At 42.0% G+C, this 15,805-nt stretch overlaps 1 protein-coding gene across 3 annotated transcripts in view; it reads right to left on the reverse strand.

The window, feature by feature from the left end:
* Positions 1-15,805, reverse strand: part of NOL4 (nucleolar protein 4) — a 365,842-nt gene that overhangs the window by 294,554 nt on the left and 55,483 nt on the right. For all 3 annotated transcript variants that reach the window (XM_019526816.1, XM_019526826.1, XM_019526832.1), the window contains one exon: positions 8,507-8,656. In XM_019526816.1, the coding sequence (XP_019382361.1) occupies positions 8,507-8,656 (150 nt within the window). The remainder of the gene's footprint in view (positions 1-8,506; positions 8,657-15,805) is intronic.

Raw genomic sequence — 15,805 nt, forward strand, 5'->3', positions numbered from 1 at the left:
ACACACACACACACACACACACACACACACACACTACAAGCCTACCCTTCTTCCCTCTGTACCCAGTTAGAGTTTCTCCCAGGAAAATAACCACTTGTATGCTAACTCACGGCTTAACTCCTCCCAGGGACCAGGAAGAGCGAAGGCTCCTGTGCCTTCCAGAAACTGGGGTCATCCCAAAATGGAGAAGGTACAGGGGGAGCTGTTCCTGCCCCTCCCATGAACCAAGAGAGGACAAAAGGAGTAGCTACCAGCTGCTCCCTGCCAGCTTTCCACACACCAGGGTTGTTCTGTCTACTCAGCTCCCAGGCACCAGGAGCGAGATGGGGGGAATGGCACCTCAAGCCTGCTACCCACTTCTCATTCTGGAGTTCCTGGTATGAGAAGCCTGCTGGGGGGCTTTGCCTGATACTCCAGTCCCCCCAGGAATGGGAGGACTGGAGCAGCACACACTTTGCCCAGACCAGAATCATCCCAGTCTTGGGAAAGCACAAGGACCATAGGAGATGGGGCAGTTGCAAATTAAATGCTTGTACTGCTCTCTCTCCTGGAATCATTTCTAGTAGCATTTTCCACCACCACTAAAAATGAATATTTGTACATGCTGTCATGCTGTATATAAACCCTACAGCATAAACCTATAGCAGTCATGGATTACAGCATCAACAAACTCAGGTAAAACACTGAAGCATACAGGTTTTATAATGTCATTAGCCATCAAGATCTCTAGACAAGCCACAATGATATGAAATGTTAAACATGTCAGCTACCTGCCATGTTTCTCATTGACCCCTATTTTACATAGAGGGGTACAAGTCAGAAAGGATATAACATTAAGTGAAACTTTATCACTGAATTTTCTAGCTCCACCACCATAAACTGCTTTATGGCTAACATAGGAAGACATCATCAGGATATATTTGATAGTCAACCTAGTCAGAAAGAAAAAGAGTGAAGCTGTAGCTTGATGCAGTTTTATTTCTAAAGGTTAGGGCATTCAAGAGGTGACTGGACTCTGTAAAAGAATTGACCAACCTCAACTAGTCAATTTGTCTGGCACTATAGGGTGACTTAAATTAGCATTGTATCCGACCCTGCAGGAAACGTTTGCTAACCACGGCAGGAAAACAAACTCCAGAACTCTTTGTTCACAGATTATTTTTTCAAATAAAATAAAAAGATGTGCTTTTTGGGAGCACAAAATATTTCTGTTTTGATGACTACTTATAGCTGCACTTGTAATTGCGGTTGTGTAAATGTTAACCACATAGTTTTATACCTGCCTGAAGAATTTAGTCTAACTTAGACACTGACTTACCTAGCTCACTGACTTCAATAGGGAAATTTTGAATTTACACTGGTAGAATGAGAGAATAGTTTGAATAGATAGTTAGAGAAAACAACATACAGGTGTATTATAGAGTCACTTTCTGTAGCAGCCCCTTGTGACCTGATATGGCACTGCTCACTAGACTCAGTTTCCTCCCCATCCTTCTGTGGCAACAGGGTCTGGTCACGGTGTAGTGATGACTTAAGTTATAATAGAGCTCCAGATGAAGAATACTCCATCTGCCTGACAACAGTCTTAAGGTTTTAACTTGTCTTCCACTTTCTGGTGAGATATAGTCCCTTTGCTTATCAGCATCTTGTGACCACCTACATCTTTAGACATTTATCCATACCCTACCTTGGACTGGCAAGGAAAATAACCCCAAAGAAGACACACATCTTCAATTATCCTTTTGATTTTTTCTCTTACAGAACACTGGCGATTCCCAAAACACACTCTCTCCCTGCATTCCTTACCCAGGTCCAGATCTCCACAGCCAGATACTTATTCCCAGTCCAACTCTAGATGTCCCTCTTTAAAGCCTACTACCCCTTGCTACACCAGTTACTACCCCAGTCACAAGGGACAGGTTACCCAGAGAGGTGGTAGAAGCTCCATCCTTGGGGGGGTGTCAAAACCTGCCTGGACAAAGCCCTGGCTGGGATGACCTACTCCGGGTTGGTCCTGCTTTGAGCAGGAGGTTGGACTAGATGACCTCCTGAGGTCCCTTCCAACTCTCATCTTCTACGATTATGACTTTCTATGATTCTATGACAACTACTCTCCTTCAGCTGAGCTTTCCAACCAGGGCAACCAGCCATCTCCTTCCCACCTGAGTCTGATAACTGATCCCCATGTAATCAGAACCAGCTGTGGAATAACTGGTCCCTCACAGGCAGGGCTGAGCCTAACTGTCCTTAAAGGGCTCAGCACCTACAACACCTCCATATGGTTTTGATTAAGCTGGTACTAAATCCCCTGTGATTGTCTTGTTCTCTTTTAGCTTTTGCTCTGACAACCATACGCAGCAAGGTCCCCCATGTCACACTGCAGTTATTGTTAGTCATCTCTTGTATTATTGTAAGTTACATGAAAACCCAAGTAGAGGGAAAAAGAGCTAAGTTAAGAGCTAATTTGTGTGGGGAAACACAAGGAAAAGTGCTTCAAAATGTAAGGCTTGCTCCTCAAGTGTGGCTTAACTGTGCTCAGCATTAGACCTTGGAGAAGGCAAATGTGCTTTTGATTTTGAAGACTACTCAAGGCCATTTTAGATCCTGGTACAATGTAAAGCATTGTGCCTGACTTGTTTTGGCTTGCAATGGATCACAGAGGGCTGTTACGTTGTGTGGGGATTGCACTACCCTCTGTCCTCCATCCGTATCCCTGACATGCTCTCCATGTCAGGGAACAGCCCAGGCCCAGTAAGTGATCTGTTTGACACTAGAGAAATACCCAGGTATCTGATCACACTGGCTTTCAAACATCTTTGTATTGCCAGAAGGGGCAACCAACCATCTAACTTTGCCATATGGCTGTTTATACCTATGATTTGGTTTTATGGATAACACAGTAACACTTTATATGACTAAAATCACACTATCATCTCTTCAACAACCTATGACACATTATTATGGAGTTGTGCTTCATTTGTTCTGCCCCCCACCCCAATCCTCCATTTATATTTCACTTTTCCTTTCTGTTGTCCTACTCCTTCCTCTCACATGCCATCTGGAAGTCACCCACCTGCCACGGTTTGAACAACATTGATCTAGAGAAGTCCACTACTTTTTCTTGTCAGGAGAAAGGGAAATACAGTGATGCAACAGGGAAGAGGATCCTGAGGGATAACAGGTCTGAATACCACAAATCTTAGGTCATCCCTGTAAGTCCATGCTGCGTTCTGGCCTTTTCCAAGCAACACGGCTCACTCAGAAGCTTTACTTACATTCACAGTCTTGCTATAACTACACACTATCTTCTCTAAAAATGTAGAAACCAACAAGAATGAAGTGAATGCTGCTAGCAACAAAATTATAATGTGTATGACTCTCTGAACCCCACACACCATTGGGCCTGGATCCAAGACAGCTTAATATGCATCTGAATAAGTGCTAAATACTATGAATATTACTTCTAAAGAATGATTTTGTGGAAAGAACTGGTCTTATGTTCTTTTTAAATCATTGATAGCCCCAAACCCCTAAGAATTGAATATAAAAATCAGGAATGAAAAAGGAATAAAGGAACTGAAACAGGACAGGCATATTTAGACCAATGAAGTTTCTTTTCCTCTTTAAAATTCCTTGTTCCCTTTTGAGCGTTTTCACAAAGAATCACCAGGTGACATAAAGCAGACCAATGATCCGGACAGGCCACAAGAAATCATATTAATTCCAAAACCCATAAAAGTTAGTTAGATTTTATTGTGTTTTAACCTGAGAAATTACCACTCTGCTCCTGGTTCCTGGATAATGTCAAAGTATATACAAAAATGTAAAATAAAGATACTAAGACTTCTGCAAAACACCATCTGAGGCCCTAAATTTACCAATACTTTATTATATTAGTTTGGGAGGTACTAAGCTAATGTTAGCAAATCAGGCTTTGGCTATACTCCTGAGTTCTAATCTAACAAGTGTTACTAACAAGTAATAAGACTAAGACTACTGAGTTTCCTGAGTAAACTTAGTAATAAGACTAAATTTACATTTTTTTTATCTTTGCTGTAAAGCAGGGGGAAAGAGCGAGAGAGGGAAGAAATGAGAAGACAAGCAAAAGTAACCACCAATGTTTACAGACCACTGAACTCAGTGAAGTTACACCATAGATTAATTTTAGTCTGGTTTAGTCAGGTTCAAGAAGAAGGTTCAAAGGTCACCTGTCTGCACAAGAACCAAGCAGTGTGTTCTGTTTCCTGGGAGTGACGTAAATGGACTTGAGTCTAGTTTCCTAATCAAATTTTCAACCAATCTACAGTCTGAGGCACAGTCTAGGCACTGTCCAGAGCCTACAAAAAACGGTATACTTCTTCCGCTCCCCACAAGAATTAGGCAGAGACTATCACGTGTTTCCCTACATTGCTTTCTCAGGGAAAAAGAAAACAACCAACAACTAAACTTCTTGTATTTAAATCAGGCAGGCCTTCATTTAATTTCTTACTCCTTCAGCAGTGAAATGGTGTTTTAGTAAAAGCGTTGTTTACTGTTTACTGTTGTTATGTTGTTTGTTGTTATAACAAACTATTTTAACAAATCTTGAAAAAAAACCTGTTCTCTTGAGCTTTTCCATCAACCTTTTCCCCCATTTTGCCATGCAAGATTTCTCTCAGGCGTTGATGTCTGTACCTATAATGGGCTTGTTTGTACCACAACCAATGCTCCAGAAAGAACTCTGCCTCAGGGCAGGAGAATACCTTTTGGAGCCTCCAGGTGTGCAGGGAGGAATACTGAGTGCTGCATACTGTCAACCAGTTCCAGTGTATTCCACTTCTTCTCTATGTTATTAATTGATACTGGAAACTTGCTCTTATTTTTTAGTTAATGTGTTGTGCCGTAGTGTGAAAATTCTTAGATACAACGATTTGTACGATCAGTAGAAGGTACTGCAAGTAGAGGTAGAAGAATGTGACTTTACTGTAAAATTGCTTTTGTAGTATATGTGTTTTCAGAAGCAATTTACAGAATCTATATTGAGGGATCCTGCTGTTTCTTTGGCATATTCTTTTCAGCTGATGAAATTTTACAATGGCTCACCCCAAAATACTAGAGCTCCCAAATAACAGTTATCTTCCTGGGCAGCAGTGTTATGCCAAGTCCTCCATAAATTAATTGTGCAAATGTCATTGAGCACATCTACACGTGTGTTGTAATGTGCAGTACACTATTTTACTGTGCATTAAAGTGTTACATAAGAAACCATGACGTTATGCTAATGCACAGTAAAATAGTCTACTGAGCATTAAGTGTCACTAAGAAAGCATGCAAATGCACTACTGTGCATTAGCACAGCCTAATGCACATTCATTTAGTACTTCATCATTAATTTAGTACTTCATATTGGAGGTACTGGATTTAATGCACATTAAAAAAGGCGCATCAATACACATGAAGATGCACATGCCCATTCACTTCCAAAAAGGTTTGCAACTTAAAACAAAGTCCTGTAAAGAATAATAGGGATGCTTAATTTACAAACTAAGCCAGCATGGACTACTGGGCATGCTTTCAGCATGATAGACTTGCACACTACCATGTTAGCATCTGGGAAAGAATGAGGGGAAATAGAGAGCCCTCTTTCAAAACTGAAGAATCAGTTCAGATCAGAGAATGGGAGAAGATTCATATTTTTCTTATATGACTTGCCTTACCACATAAATACAAACCATAGTTATGTGAAGTTATTATGTCTTTGACAATATCATTACTATTCTAATCAGACTCGGACACTATTCATACTTTTGACTACAGCTGATTGAATAATTAAAACACGAACATGGAATTGTATAAGCAAATAAACTACTTGCTGCTATATGTGGGAGTCATACTATTCATTATTTACAAGTATGCAAAGAGTTGCTAGAATTTCTGGAAGTATTTTTGAATTTCCCCCCTCCCCACCCTACCCTCGCCAAATTAATTAATTTACACTAACAAAGTACCAGAAGTTGGCTTTCAGATTTTTCTCTTAATCACTCCTTCCTCAAAAAATTTCAGTCATCCTTTCAGGAACCAGAAGCAGTGCCATACATCTAATAGCATGGCATAACTTGTGAATAACCAACCACAAAATAGCTTCTGTGCAGTTTGTGAACTACCTCTCCTCTGAAAACAGTTTGCCCAAACTCTTTAACAAATACTTACTCATGGAAAATAATTCTTCACCATTTTGATTCAACTAGTACTGGACCAGCTATAGAACTAGCTTCATTTTGTAAAGAGTTTTAAATGATTTAAACCAGTTGCCTGGGACACACTACAGCAACAAAAGTCAGCTGAGTTGCTCAAACCAATAGACCCTAGATTTAACCATCTTGGGACAAAAGGTTCTGAGTTGTGAGTCTAGGACACTGAAATTTGCTTCCCCAGTTATTCCAGCAAAATCTGGGCCTCTTCCATGTAATCAAGTTCCCAGCTAAGAGTAGAGTGGCAAGAGTTGATATGTGTTGGCTCTGAAGTTTTTCTTTTTTTTCATACAATTTTTTTTTCCTTGGGACATGTAAGTGACATGTAGTTGGATGCATTTTATAAATAAAACTAATGCACACATATTTCAAACGTTGGTAATTACACAGAAACTTGCACTTGGACTGCTGCAGCATCAGTTGATAAGTAGGTAATAAACTCATGTCACCAGCGTAATAAAAATTAACATCAAATGTAACTCCTGAACAAGTTAATCTACACAAAATGTTCTCATCACCACATTAACTGCCTTTCTATGCTGTTCATAACACATAAATGACCAATCCAGCTGACATCTATTGGTCAGTAAATGGTGGCAAATATTATACTTGGTAAATATGTTCAGGATTACTCCATAAAGTACTTTATTTATAGGCAATAACATTCAATATACTTGTGTATTATCCTTCTAAATGAAGTATTTTTTAAATTAATGAGGCAAGTATCTGTTCTTTACAACTAATCACTCTAGCTAGTAAAACTAGCTAGTGGAGAATTCAAATAAGACTACTATTTAGTAATGCCTTTTAGTACTGAAGACCAAGCTACAGAACTTGCTAAAGTGACACATGAAAATTAATTTAGACAGTTACTGTTTGTCCACATAGGAAGAACACTACAAAATTTGATATAGTCTGTCACAATGACTAAAACTGTATTCCCATATCCCTATATTTTGCAAGTCCTCAATACTACCAAGGTCAAGTTGTAAAAATACTATTGCTGTTGTCAAGTTATAAAAATGTTGCACAGATCTTGCATATACCATACTATCTAAAACAGTCTAAAAAGGAAATATTTTAACAAGAAGTAATGTGTTATAAAATAAAGTGAGGTGTGCATCTGCAAGATTTCACTTAAAGCTAAAAGATCATTATACAAAATTAGTCATTTCTTATATTCAATAGCTTGATTTCACATACAGGTATCTGAAACGTTGAGTTTTTATATTTTTTGCTGACCCTTTGTGGACAATGACTCAACTGACCTTTTTATTGGGTTTTTTTTAATTACATCTGGGCTAACAGGTGTGCAAAGTTTCAGTTTACTACAGCTGTAAACAGATGGCAAAGTGGTTCCAGAAAAGGAAAGCAATGGTCAGCCCTTAACTGAAGGGAAACTACTGAATGCTGCTGCTCTAACCCAGTATATTCATGTGCCAAAAGCTTGGTTGACTGTATCACGTGACTAAAGACAGTGGGGCCATTTGTGGGAGGAAGGTCACTAGTACACAAACATGGTTGTACATTTCAGTGATCAAAGGAAATGGCACTAAATATTTTATTAGTTCTCTTTAAGAAAATTTTGTCTTTGCAAAATATATTTCTCCATTAAATATTGATTTACAAGTATTTTAAGTCAGAGATTGGCCAAAAGAGTCTAGTCCAAACTATAAAGCACAATTCAGGAATTTAGATAGAACTATTTTTCTTGGAACCCAGGTCATTTGGGCATGACAGCTGGCCCGTCAAGAGATTTGCCACTAAATCTACTGCTTTTCAGCTATGATTTTAGGAAGGTGTAAGTTTTCACACTGTTAAATAAAATACAGTGGAGATTTCAGACATCTACTGCAGTACAGCAGTTTATTAAGCCAGCCTAAGTTCTAGTATCTTGATAGTTTTTCTAAACTGGAAAAATATGTGCAATATGATCTAATAATGATTTTGAAAAATACAATTAGCTTGGAGCTTCATTTTTATAAACTATCAAATAGTAATATAAAGGCTAAATTTTCTGCCGGTACAGGTGGGCAGAATTCCATTGCATTCAATAGAGCTGATTCTAATTACACCATCACAAAATTGTACCCTAAAATCTTTTATTCTTTCTGTTTTTAGGTACTTATACATTGAGAGACCTCAGAAATGAAGCTGAAAGTATTGGAGTATAATAGTTCTAGTCCAACCATGAAAAACAAATCCTGCAGCTACGTCCAGATAATTATTATTCTTACAAGAGAACATGCAATGATGGTCTGTCTGTTTGTACTTACTGCTTTATAAGTTCGCTTTTGTCCAGCATGCTTTCTGATTTGTTCTCCATTGGGCCCTGTTTCCACATGCATGGAATAGATAATGTCAAAGAAATCTTCAACCACGGCTACCCGCCGTAAAGACAGCTTCTCATCTACACCTACTCCATCCTGAAAAAAAAAGGATAAAGAGGGCAGGATGAATAGATAAATTATGATCATCATATGACATATCATCCTTTAGTGAGATCTGATTAGATAAAGTCCCTTTGCATTGAGATCTGAAGTTCACCACTCCGGAATAATACTTAACAATTCAATGAACGACAGTAACATCCTTCTTTTAAAAATAAATCACTTGACTGATCTGATATATTATGTAGTCTACAACTTTTCTTTATATTGCGCTATCTGTTAAAAAATCATTTACACTTGTTTCTCCAATCCCCAAACAGCATTTTGTAGAATTATTTTGATTAAAAGTGTTAATTCACAGATAACTGAATAGCACATAACTATTAATGCAAAGGAAGTCACTGTCACAAATGGTTCACCACTGGAAAACCTGTTTGCCAGTCTATCATATGAAGGCTTCTCACAACATGAAGGAAACCAAGCATATCTGACTCAAGTAACAGCATGTTGTGGATGTGTACAAGTCGATTTAAGGTGAGACGGGATTGTGCATTCTCAGTACTTCTAAAAAATTACAGACATTCATCTTTAGAGTAAATGAACAAAATTCAACAGCTCTCTTTCAGATGAGTCTGTCCAAATCAGATCTCTTCAAACTATATGCAAATTTAGTGCTAACGAAAGGAAGTAGGCTAAGTACAGATGTTCAAAAAGCCTGAATCGATTCAATCTTTGCAGGTTAGTCTAACCTGTGTAGATTGAACCGAGAAGTAAGTGATTAGACTTTCACTTTTAATTCTGGAAATCCAGCCACATTTCTGCAGTGGCCCAGGCTAGAAGCTTGGGGAACAGTAGAGGAGAAGTGTTTCCCAACTGGTGTACTGTGGCACGCTAGTGTGCCATCACACACGTCCATGTGTGCTGCAGCATTTTGGGTTGCAGGCATAGACAGACAGGGAGCGTGGCTCCAGCCAGGCAGGGGGCTTAGCTCTAACTCAAAATGTCATCCAGCTGGCTGAATGCCACCCCTCCCCATCAGTGTCCACCTGGCCATGTGCCACCCCTCCCCCCCCCCCGAGTCAGTGTCCAGCTGGCCATGTGCTTTTTTATTTTGTTAAGTGTGCTGTGGGGCAAAAAAGATTGGGAAATGGTGCACTAGAGCAAGCCCTCCCTTCCTTCTGCAGTGGCTAGAAGACTGGAGGGAAGCTGAACTGAGGGGAGAGGGGTGTAGCCAGGCCCTCACAGGTGCTGAATACAATTGGGAAGGGGTTTAAACCTCCACCCTGGCATGCACAGTCCCCAGCTGAGGTATGCCCGGAGCAGGAGGTGGGAAGCAGCCCTTGCCAGGCTTTTTCAGAGGGGAGGAAGGAGCGTGGCCAGACACCGACCCCCAGATGGCACCAAAGGGTCAAGCAGCAAGAGCAGGGGCATGGTCAGACCCTGGCCCCAGGCCTGAGGCAAAGCAGGGAGGTAGGGGGGAAGCCAGCCCCTGCCTGAGCTCTGGCCAGACCCTTCCATATAAGCACAATTTAAAGAGTAGAGGGTTTGCTCAGTGTCCACAACTGAGACCACCTGCCAGGGGACTCTGTATTGCTGGGGAAGAAAGCCACCAAGGGCTTCCTGTGGCTGGTTTTCACCCCCTGCCCCACAGCAGGGCCCAGCACTGTGCCCCTCCAGCCCTGAGCCCCAAGGCAGTACTGCACAGAGCCCCCCACCCCTTGACCCCGCAGCAGGGGAGAAGGAGAAGGTGGAGAGCCCTAGCCACTGCAGCATCTTTGTGACAGCCCGGCCCTGCCTGGGTGTGGGGAGCTGGGAGTAACCCAGGTGCACCGCTCCCATGGCCCCAGCCTGAGCCACATCCAGCTGGGAAGGGCCCCACAGCCTAGCCTGGCCCATCCCCATCATCCACCCACTTTGCCTGGGATTGGGGCTAGGGCTGTGGTTGAGCCAGGCCGGCCTGTGGGTGCTGCTGAGGGCAGGTGCAGATAGGCCAGGCTACGAGGACAGGGCCCTTCCCAGCCAGCTGAGGCTCAAGTTGGGGCCATGGGAGCTGTGCACCTGGATTGCTCCTGGCTTCCCATGCCCAGGCCAGGCTGAACTGTTATGGAGCTGCTGAGGTGGGCAGGGCTCTCCCCCTCTTCCTCCTCCCCCACCGTGGGGCTGGGGGGCCAGGTGGCACTTCCGTCACTAGCCTTAAAGTGCAAGCAGAGTTTGCGCCAGTTTCTCCACATAATCCTGCCAATGAGCCTCAGTCTTGAGGCTCCTGGTCTCCCACTCTAGGCATCTTTTTAGAGGGCTGGTCTTTATGATATGATATAAGCATGTGTGGACAAGGATGAGAAAAGCCACTACATTTTCACCTGCAAGCCAAGACAGAATTTGCCTTTAGGTCTAGAGGCAACAATGCCACCTAAACCTCTGAAATCTATTTTTTAATGTAATAAATACTCTCAGAACTTAACAAGTTTCATCTTGCCATTATTAATGATTAATGCACTTATGGAACAGGTTCACAATGACCTTTTGGTAACAATACACTTTCAGTGATTACTTCTACCACCACAGAAAGCCCCAAACCAACAAAATTAATAGATAATGGCTGTACTCTAACTTCAAACTGTAGTCCCACCAATACTCAACTTGCATTAAGCTGTATCTGAAAGCCTCCTTGGTATGCATAAACATCTATTTTTTTATTTGTGGTCTTTTGTTACATCATATTCATTTTATTGTATTTCCAACTAAGTTCCTGTGGAGACTCACAGTGGATATGAATGCTTTGCATTTCTATAGAATGTTCTTTCCAAAGATCATAATGTTACTAGTCATACCAACACATTTCTCAATATTATATAATGTGCCTTAAAGATGTTTCTACAATTAAAAATTGTAGTTAAAAATGGGTCCAAACAGTTCCAAACTTTGGGGAAGTTTATAATTAAAACTTTGTAGTTTTGACCCACCTTTTTCATTACTTGCTTACTAGTCAAACAGCACTGTGAATTCCATAATGTTTCTAACCACTCTTATTATGATAGTGTTATCTCATGACATTTTCAGAACTCTTAGAAGTTTATTTTGCTGATTAGCTGGTAAGGACTTAATCTGTTTATTACTAATGAGTATTGTTAGGAAATTTCCTAGAGGCATGTTCTCTCTTTTAATTAAAGAGAAATACATTACAACAATATTAATTTAATATCAAAGATGCCATATCAGCAGAGCTGATACACACAGCATCAGAAAGGTATTCCAAGATTATATTCACAACAGAAATTGTGAGAAAAGGTATTTTTAGGTCTCTGGTGGCCATAGTGTGCTGTGTTACTTCTTTTTTTTTTGCTTTTGTGGTGCAGTCTCAACTTTTGAAAAGAATGATCAAGTCAAATCTTACTATTCACTACCATGCCATCTGTAACTTCTAATTCAAATACCAGGGAATCCAAACAATTTTTTAAAATCTAGTCAGACACCAAGAAAAAGAATAAATGGCATGTACTAAATAGCACATTTAATATGAAAGCAGTATTATTATTTAACATTTATATTTGTTGTAATCCTTAGAAAAAAGTCAGGTCAAGCTCCATTCTGGTAAGTGCTGTAAACATAAAGTGACAGCTCTTGTTCGAGAGAGCTTGGAATCTAGAAGACAAGACATAATTGGTGTGTAAGATCAGCAAGCAACTCATCAAGGAAAAGGAAACATGCAATTAGGGATAAAAAAACAAAACAAAACCAGTAGGTTGTGTGCAAATGTTAGAAATTTCACCTGCCTAGCCTTTATCAAATCGAAGTTTCCTTGGAGCATTACAAAAGTGGCAGGTTCTGATGATAAACTTGAATGGGGATAAGGATTTTGACTAAGAGGATATAGATCAGTGGTTCTCAACCTTTCTCGATTCAAGGCACCCCGTGAAAATGCCAGGTCTTAGTTTTCTCTCATTTTTTGACTAGACGCATAATAAAGCCATTTTTCTGTTGCAAAGGACTCAGATCACAATAGGTCAGAATGTTTTTAACACCAAGTTTTCCTATTTGAAACTTCTAGGTTTATCTTCTGAATCATGTTTTCACACCTAACAGTGCTAACATTGTGTGGCACCCTTAAAACAATCTTGCGGCACCCTAAGGTGCCCTGGCACACTGGTTGAGAATCACTGGTAGAGATAGACCTATCAATGTTATCACTATCAGAAGATACCAATACAAGCTGTTATACTGTAACTGTTACATCCACATGATCTGATACAAGTGTAGCAAATATGCTCTAACTTACCCCTATTCCTTTAGGTTGAAAGTTAAAGTGACTTAACTAACTTTTATGGCTACAGGAGCATGCAGTTCTAACAGTTAGAGCATAACAGCTTCTGTGTGTTCTCAAGCAGCAGCTTCACCTCCCTTTTTGGAGCAGCTAAAATGTACATTTGTCCATACCCAGATTTTAGTATAATTGATCAGTATTAAATAAAGACCATGATCTAAACCCAGTCAGAAAAAGGCAGAGGGAATGATAAAATCCAAACCCCGATCATCACATTTTGGAAGTGGACCATGCTATACTAAGTTTTTGCTATTCTATGCCACCTCACCACTAATATCACTAGTCAGCTAAAATATTAACATGCTGCTCTAATTTGAAAGTTGTCATAAGGCAAAACTTTCTATGGTGCCTAAGGACAGCATTTTTTAAATTACGAATGTGACTTCAGCTATATAATACATTTACTGTCTCACACATGTTGCATTGCTCCAGCAAACCGGCTTCCTAACCTGGAAGCAGTGTAACCACAGCTGCATGACAATGAGGCGAAGTAGCTTAGTGAGGCTAACTGGCATAGACCTGTACTAATTAGCTTCCCCCTCTTACACCCCAAATGCCACATGGAAGTAGCTACGGTGCATCTAATTTAGGAATTAGCCTGCCCAGAGCAGCACAGAGTTCTCAAGACCTCTGCTCTGGGGCACAGTAAGTTGACTGTATAGACCTATCCCTAGGGCTAAGTACAGGCAGGCAAAAAGACCAAGGCTGAATCAATTCAGTCTTTGCAGGTTAGTTTAAACTGCAGAGATTAAACTGAGAAGCAAGTAAATAGACATTCACTTTTGATTTAGGAAATGCAGCCACATGCCTGCAGTGACTCAGACCTGGGGGGATCTAGAGCACACCTCCCAGCTTGCCAGCCACTGCCAAAGGGAAGGGACTAAAGCTCCAAGGCTTTTCCCCACTCCTGCTTGAGTTGACATATTCGCCAGGCCCCAGCCCAGGGCTAGCATGTTGGAGGGTGAGGGTTTAAAACCCCTCCCTGGCTCACACGGGACCCCAGCCTGGGTCTGCCTGGGCAGGAGGGTAGTACCTACCAGGCTTCTCCCCGCCACCCCCCCTCAAGAAGGGTGAGGGCAGCCCCTGCCAGGCTGAGGGGAGTGGTGGGGGGGGAGAAGTAGTGGCACTGAATTTATAAAAGCTTGAACAAGAATAGCCCTTTCTTTGAAGTGAACATATATTGAACACAACAATTTGTAACCTCAAGCACACAACAAAGAACCTAAGCTAAGATACAGTCAAGTAAAACAGTGAGACTGCACATAACTCAGTCAAACTTAAAATGTAATGTAATAAACCAAAAAGACAAGAGAAAGCCTTGCATAAGTCTTGTGTAATGCTGAGGGCAGAGTATCTCCTTACAGCCAGGCATTCAGAAAGCCTTTCTTGGGGAATAAGCAGGTGGCCTTAGGTGTTGCAGTGGAGATCCCACAGGCCTCATCTCTACTTGGGTTTTTACAGGTGAACTTGCACCCCCTACCCCTACTTGGGTGCCTTGTCATTAGGGTGTAGGTTGTAGCCATGTTGGTCTAAGGACATATGCAGACAAGGTTCTTTGGGTGAATCTCATATCTTTTATTATACCAACTTAAATAGTTGGAAAACATTTTCTTAGGAAGCATCTGCAGTTGGTGTGTGAATTCCTGGATGGAATGAATTGACATTAGCATGCTTATCACCTATAGCACCTTTGGCAGGACTCTCATGCATTCAGTGCTTTTTGTCTCTACTTAGGTATTGCAGTCTCCCACCTTTACAGGTTCTGCTTTATAATGCAGTCTGGGACCCTCTCCTATTCCCTTAGCTCCATCTCCACCACATACATATGATGACTGTGCCAAGTCTTTGCCAACACCTCCCCCGTCTCAGTCTGGTCCTGCAGGGCTTGGCTCTGTGCTCACAGGTAGCAGGGGACTGGTCCCTCCAGCCCCAGTTCCCCAGTCTCTTCCCCCTCCCCCATAGCCTGGGGGAGCTGAAGGGAATTACGCCCCCTCCCCCTCATCAACTACTTGCCTCAGCCGCTGCCAGAGGTGGGAGGGGGTGGAGTCTGCTGGTCTCTTGCTGGCCCCGTGCCAAGGAGTTCCCATCTGGGGTCCCATGCTGGTGGGAGAGGGGGTTTAAACCCCTCTCCCTCCCCTCCACCTGAGTCTGCCCATTCATGCCCCCTGCCCCCTCTGCTTCAGTGGGGAAAAGTCTGGCAAGGGCTGCCCACCCTTAGACCCAGCTGAGGTCCCCAACTAGGTTTTCCACTCTCACCCCCTTGTCAGCCAGCCCTCAGTGCTCTGGCCAGGGAGCAGGGGGTGGGGGCAGCCCTGCTCTCTGGAGCAGACAGCACAGCCCAGCACAGCCCAGGGCTGCCAAGAATCGGGGGATGCTGGGAGACTGTGATTTAACTTGAACCAGCAAGGGATCTGGGACAGAAGTTTTATAAACTGGGTTGACCTGAATCAATTAAGTTAAATACAGGAAACCCTCGTTATTCATGGGTTCAGCATTTACAGTTTCAAATATCTGTGAATGCTGAACCCGCATTTTAAATACACTTTATACACTTCCAGGAGCTACTCAGGAGCGCTGCACTTACTGCTGCTGGGATACCACCACCACATTCCCACAGTCACTACCAGAGCTGTGCCCCCCCAACAGCCGCGGGGGGTACTGTGTTCATGAACGCAGACTGCGTTTGTAAACACAGTGCCTTATTCGCAGATTTCGCCATTTGCAGGGGATACAGCAACGTATCCCCCGCGAATGGCGAGGGTTGCCTGTACTACTTTCAACCAGGTTTACCTTAAACCAATTTCAACCATTTTGAAACATTAGGGGCTATAGGCTGTACAGGCGTGATAGAGAAGGTAGGAAAG

This window comes from Gavialis gangeticus, unplaced genomic scaffold (genome assembly GCF_001723915.1).
Source record: "Gavialis gangeticus isolate Ggan-Ray unplaced genomic scaffold, GavGan_comp1, whole genome shotgun sequence".
Classification (NCBI taxonomy): domain Eukaryota; kingdom Metazoa; phylum Chordata; order Crocodylia; family Gavialidae; genus Gavialis; species Gavialis gangeticus.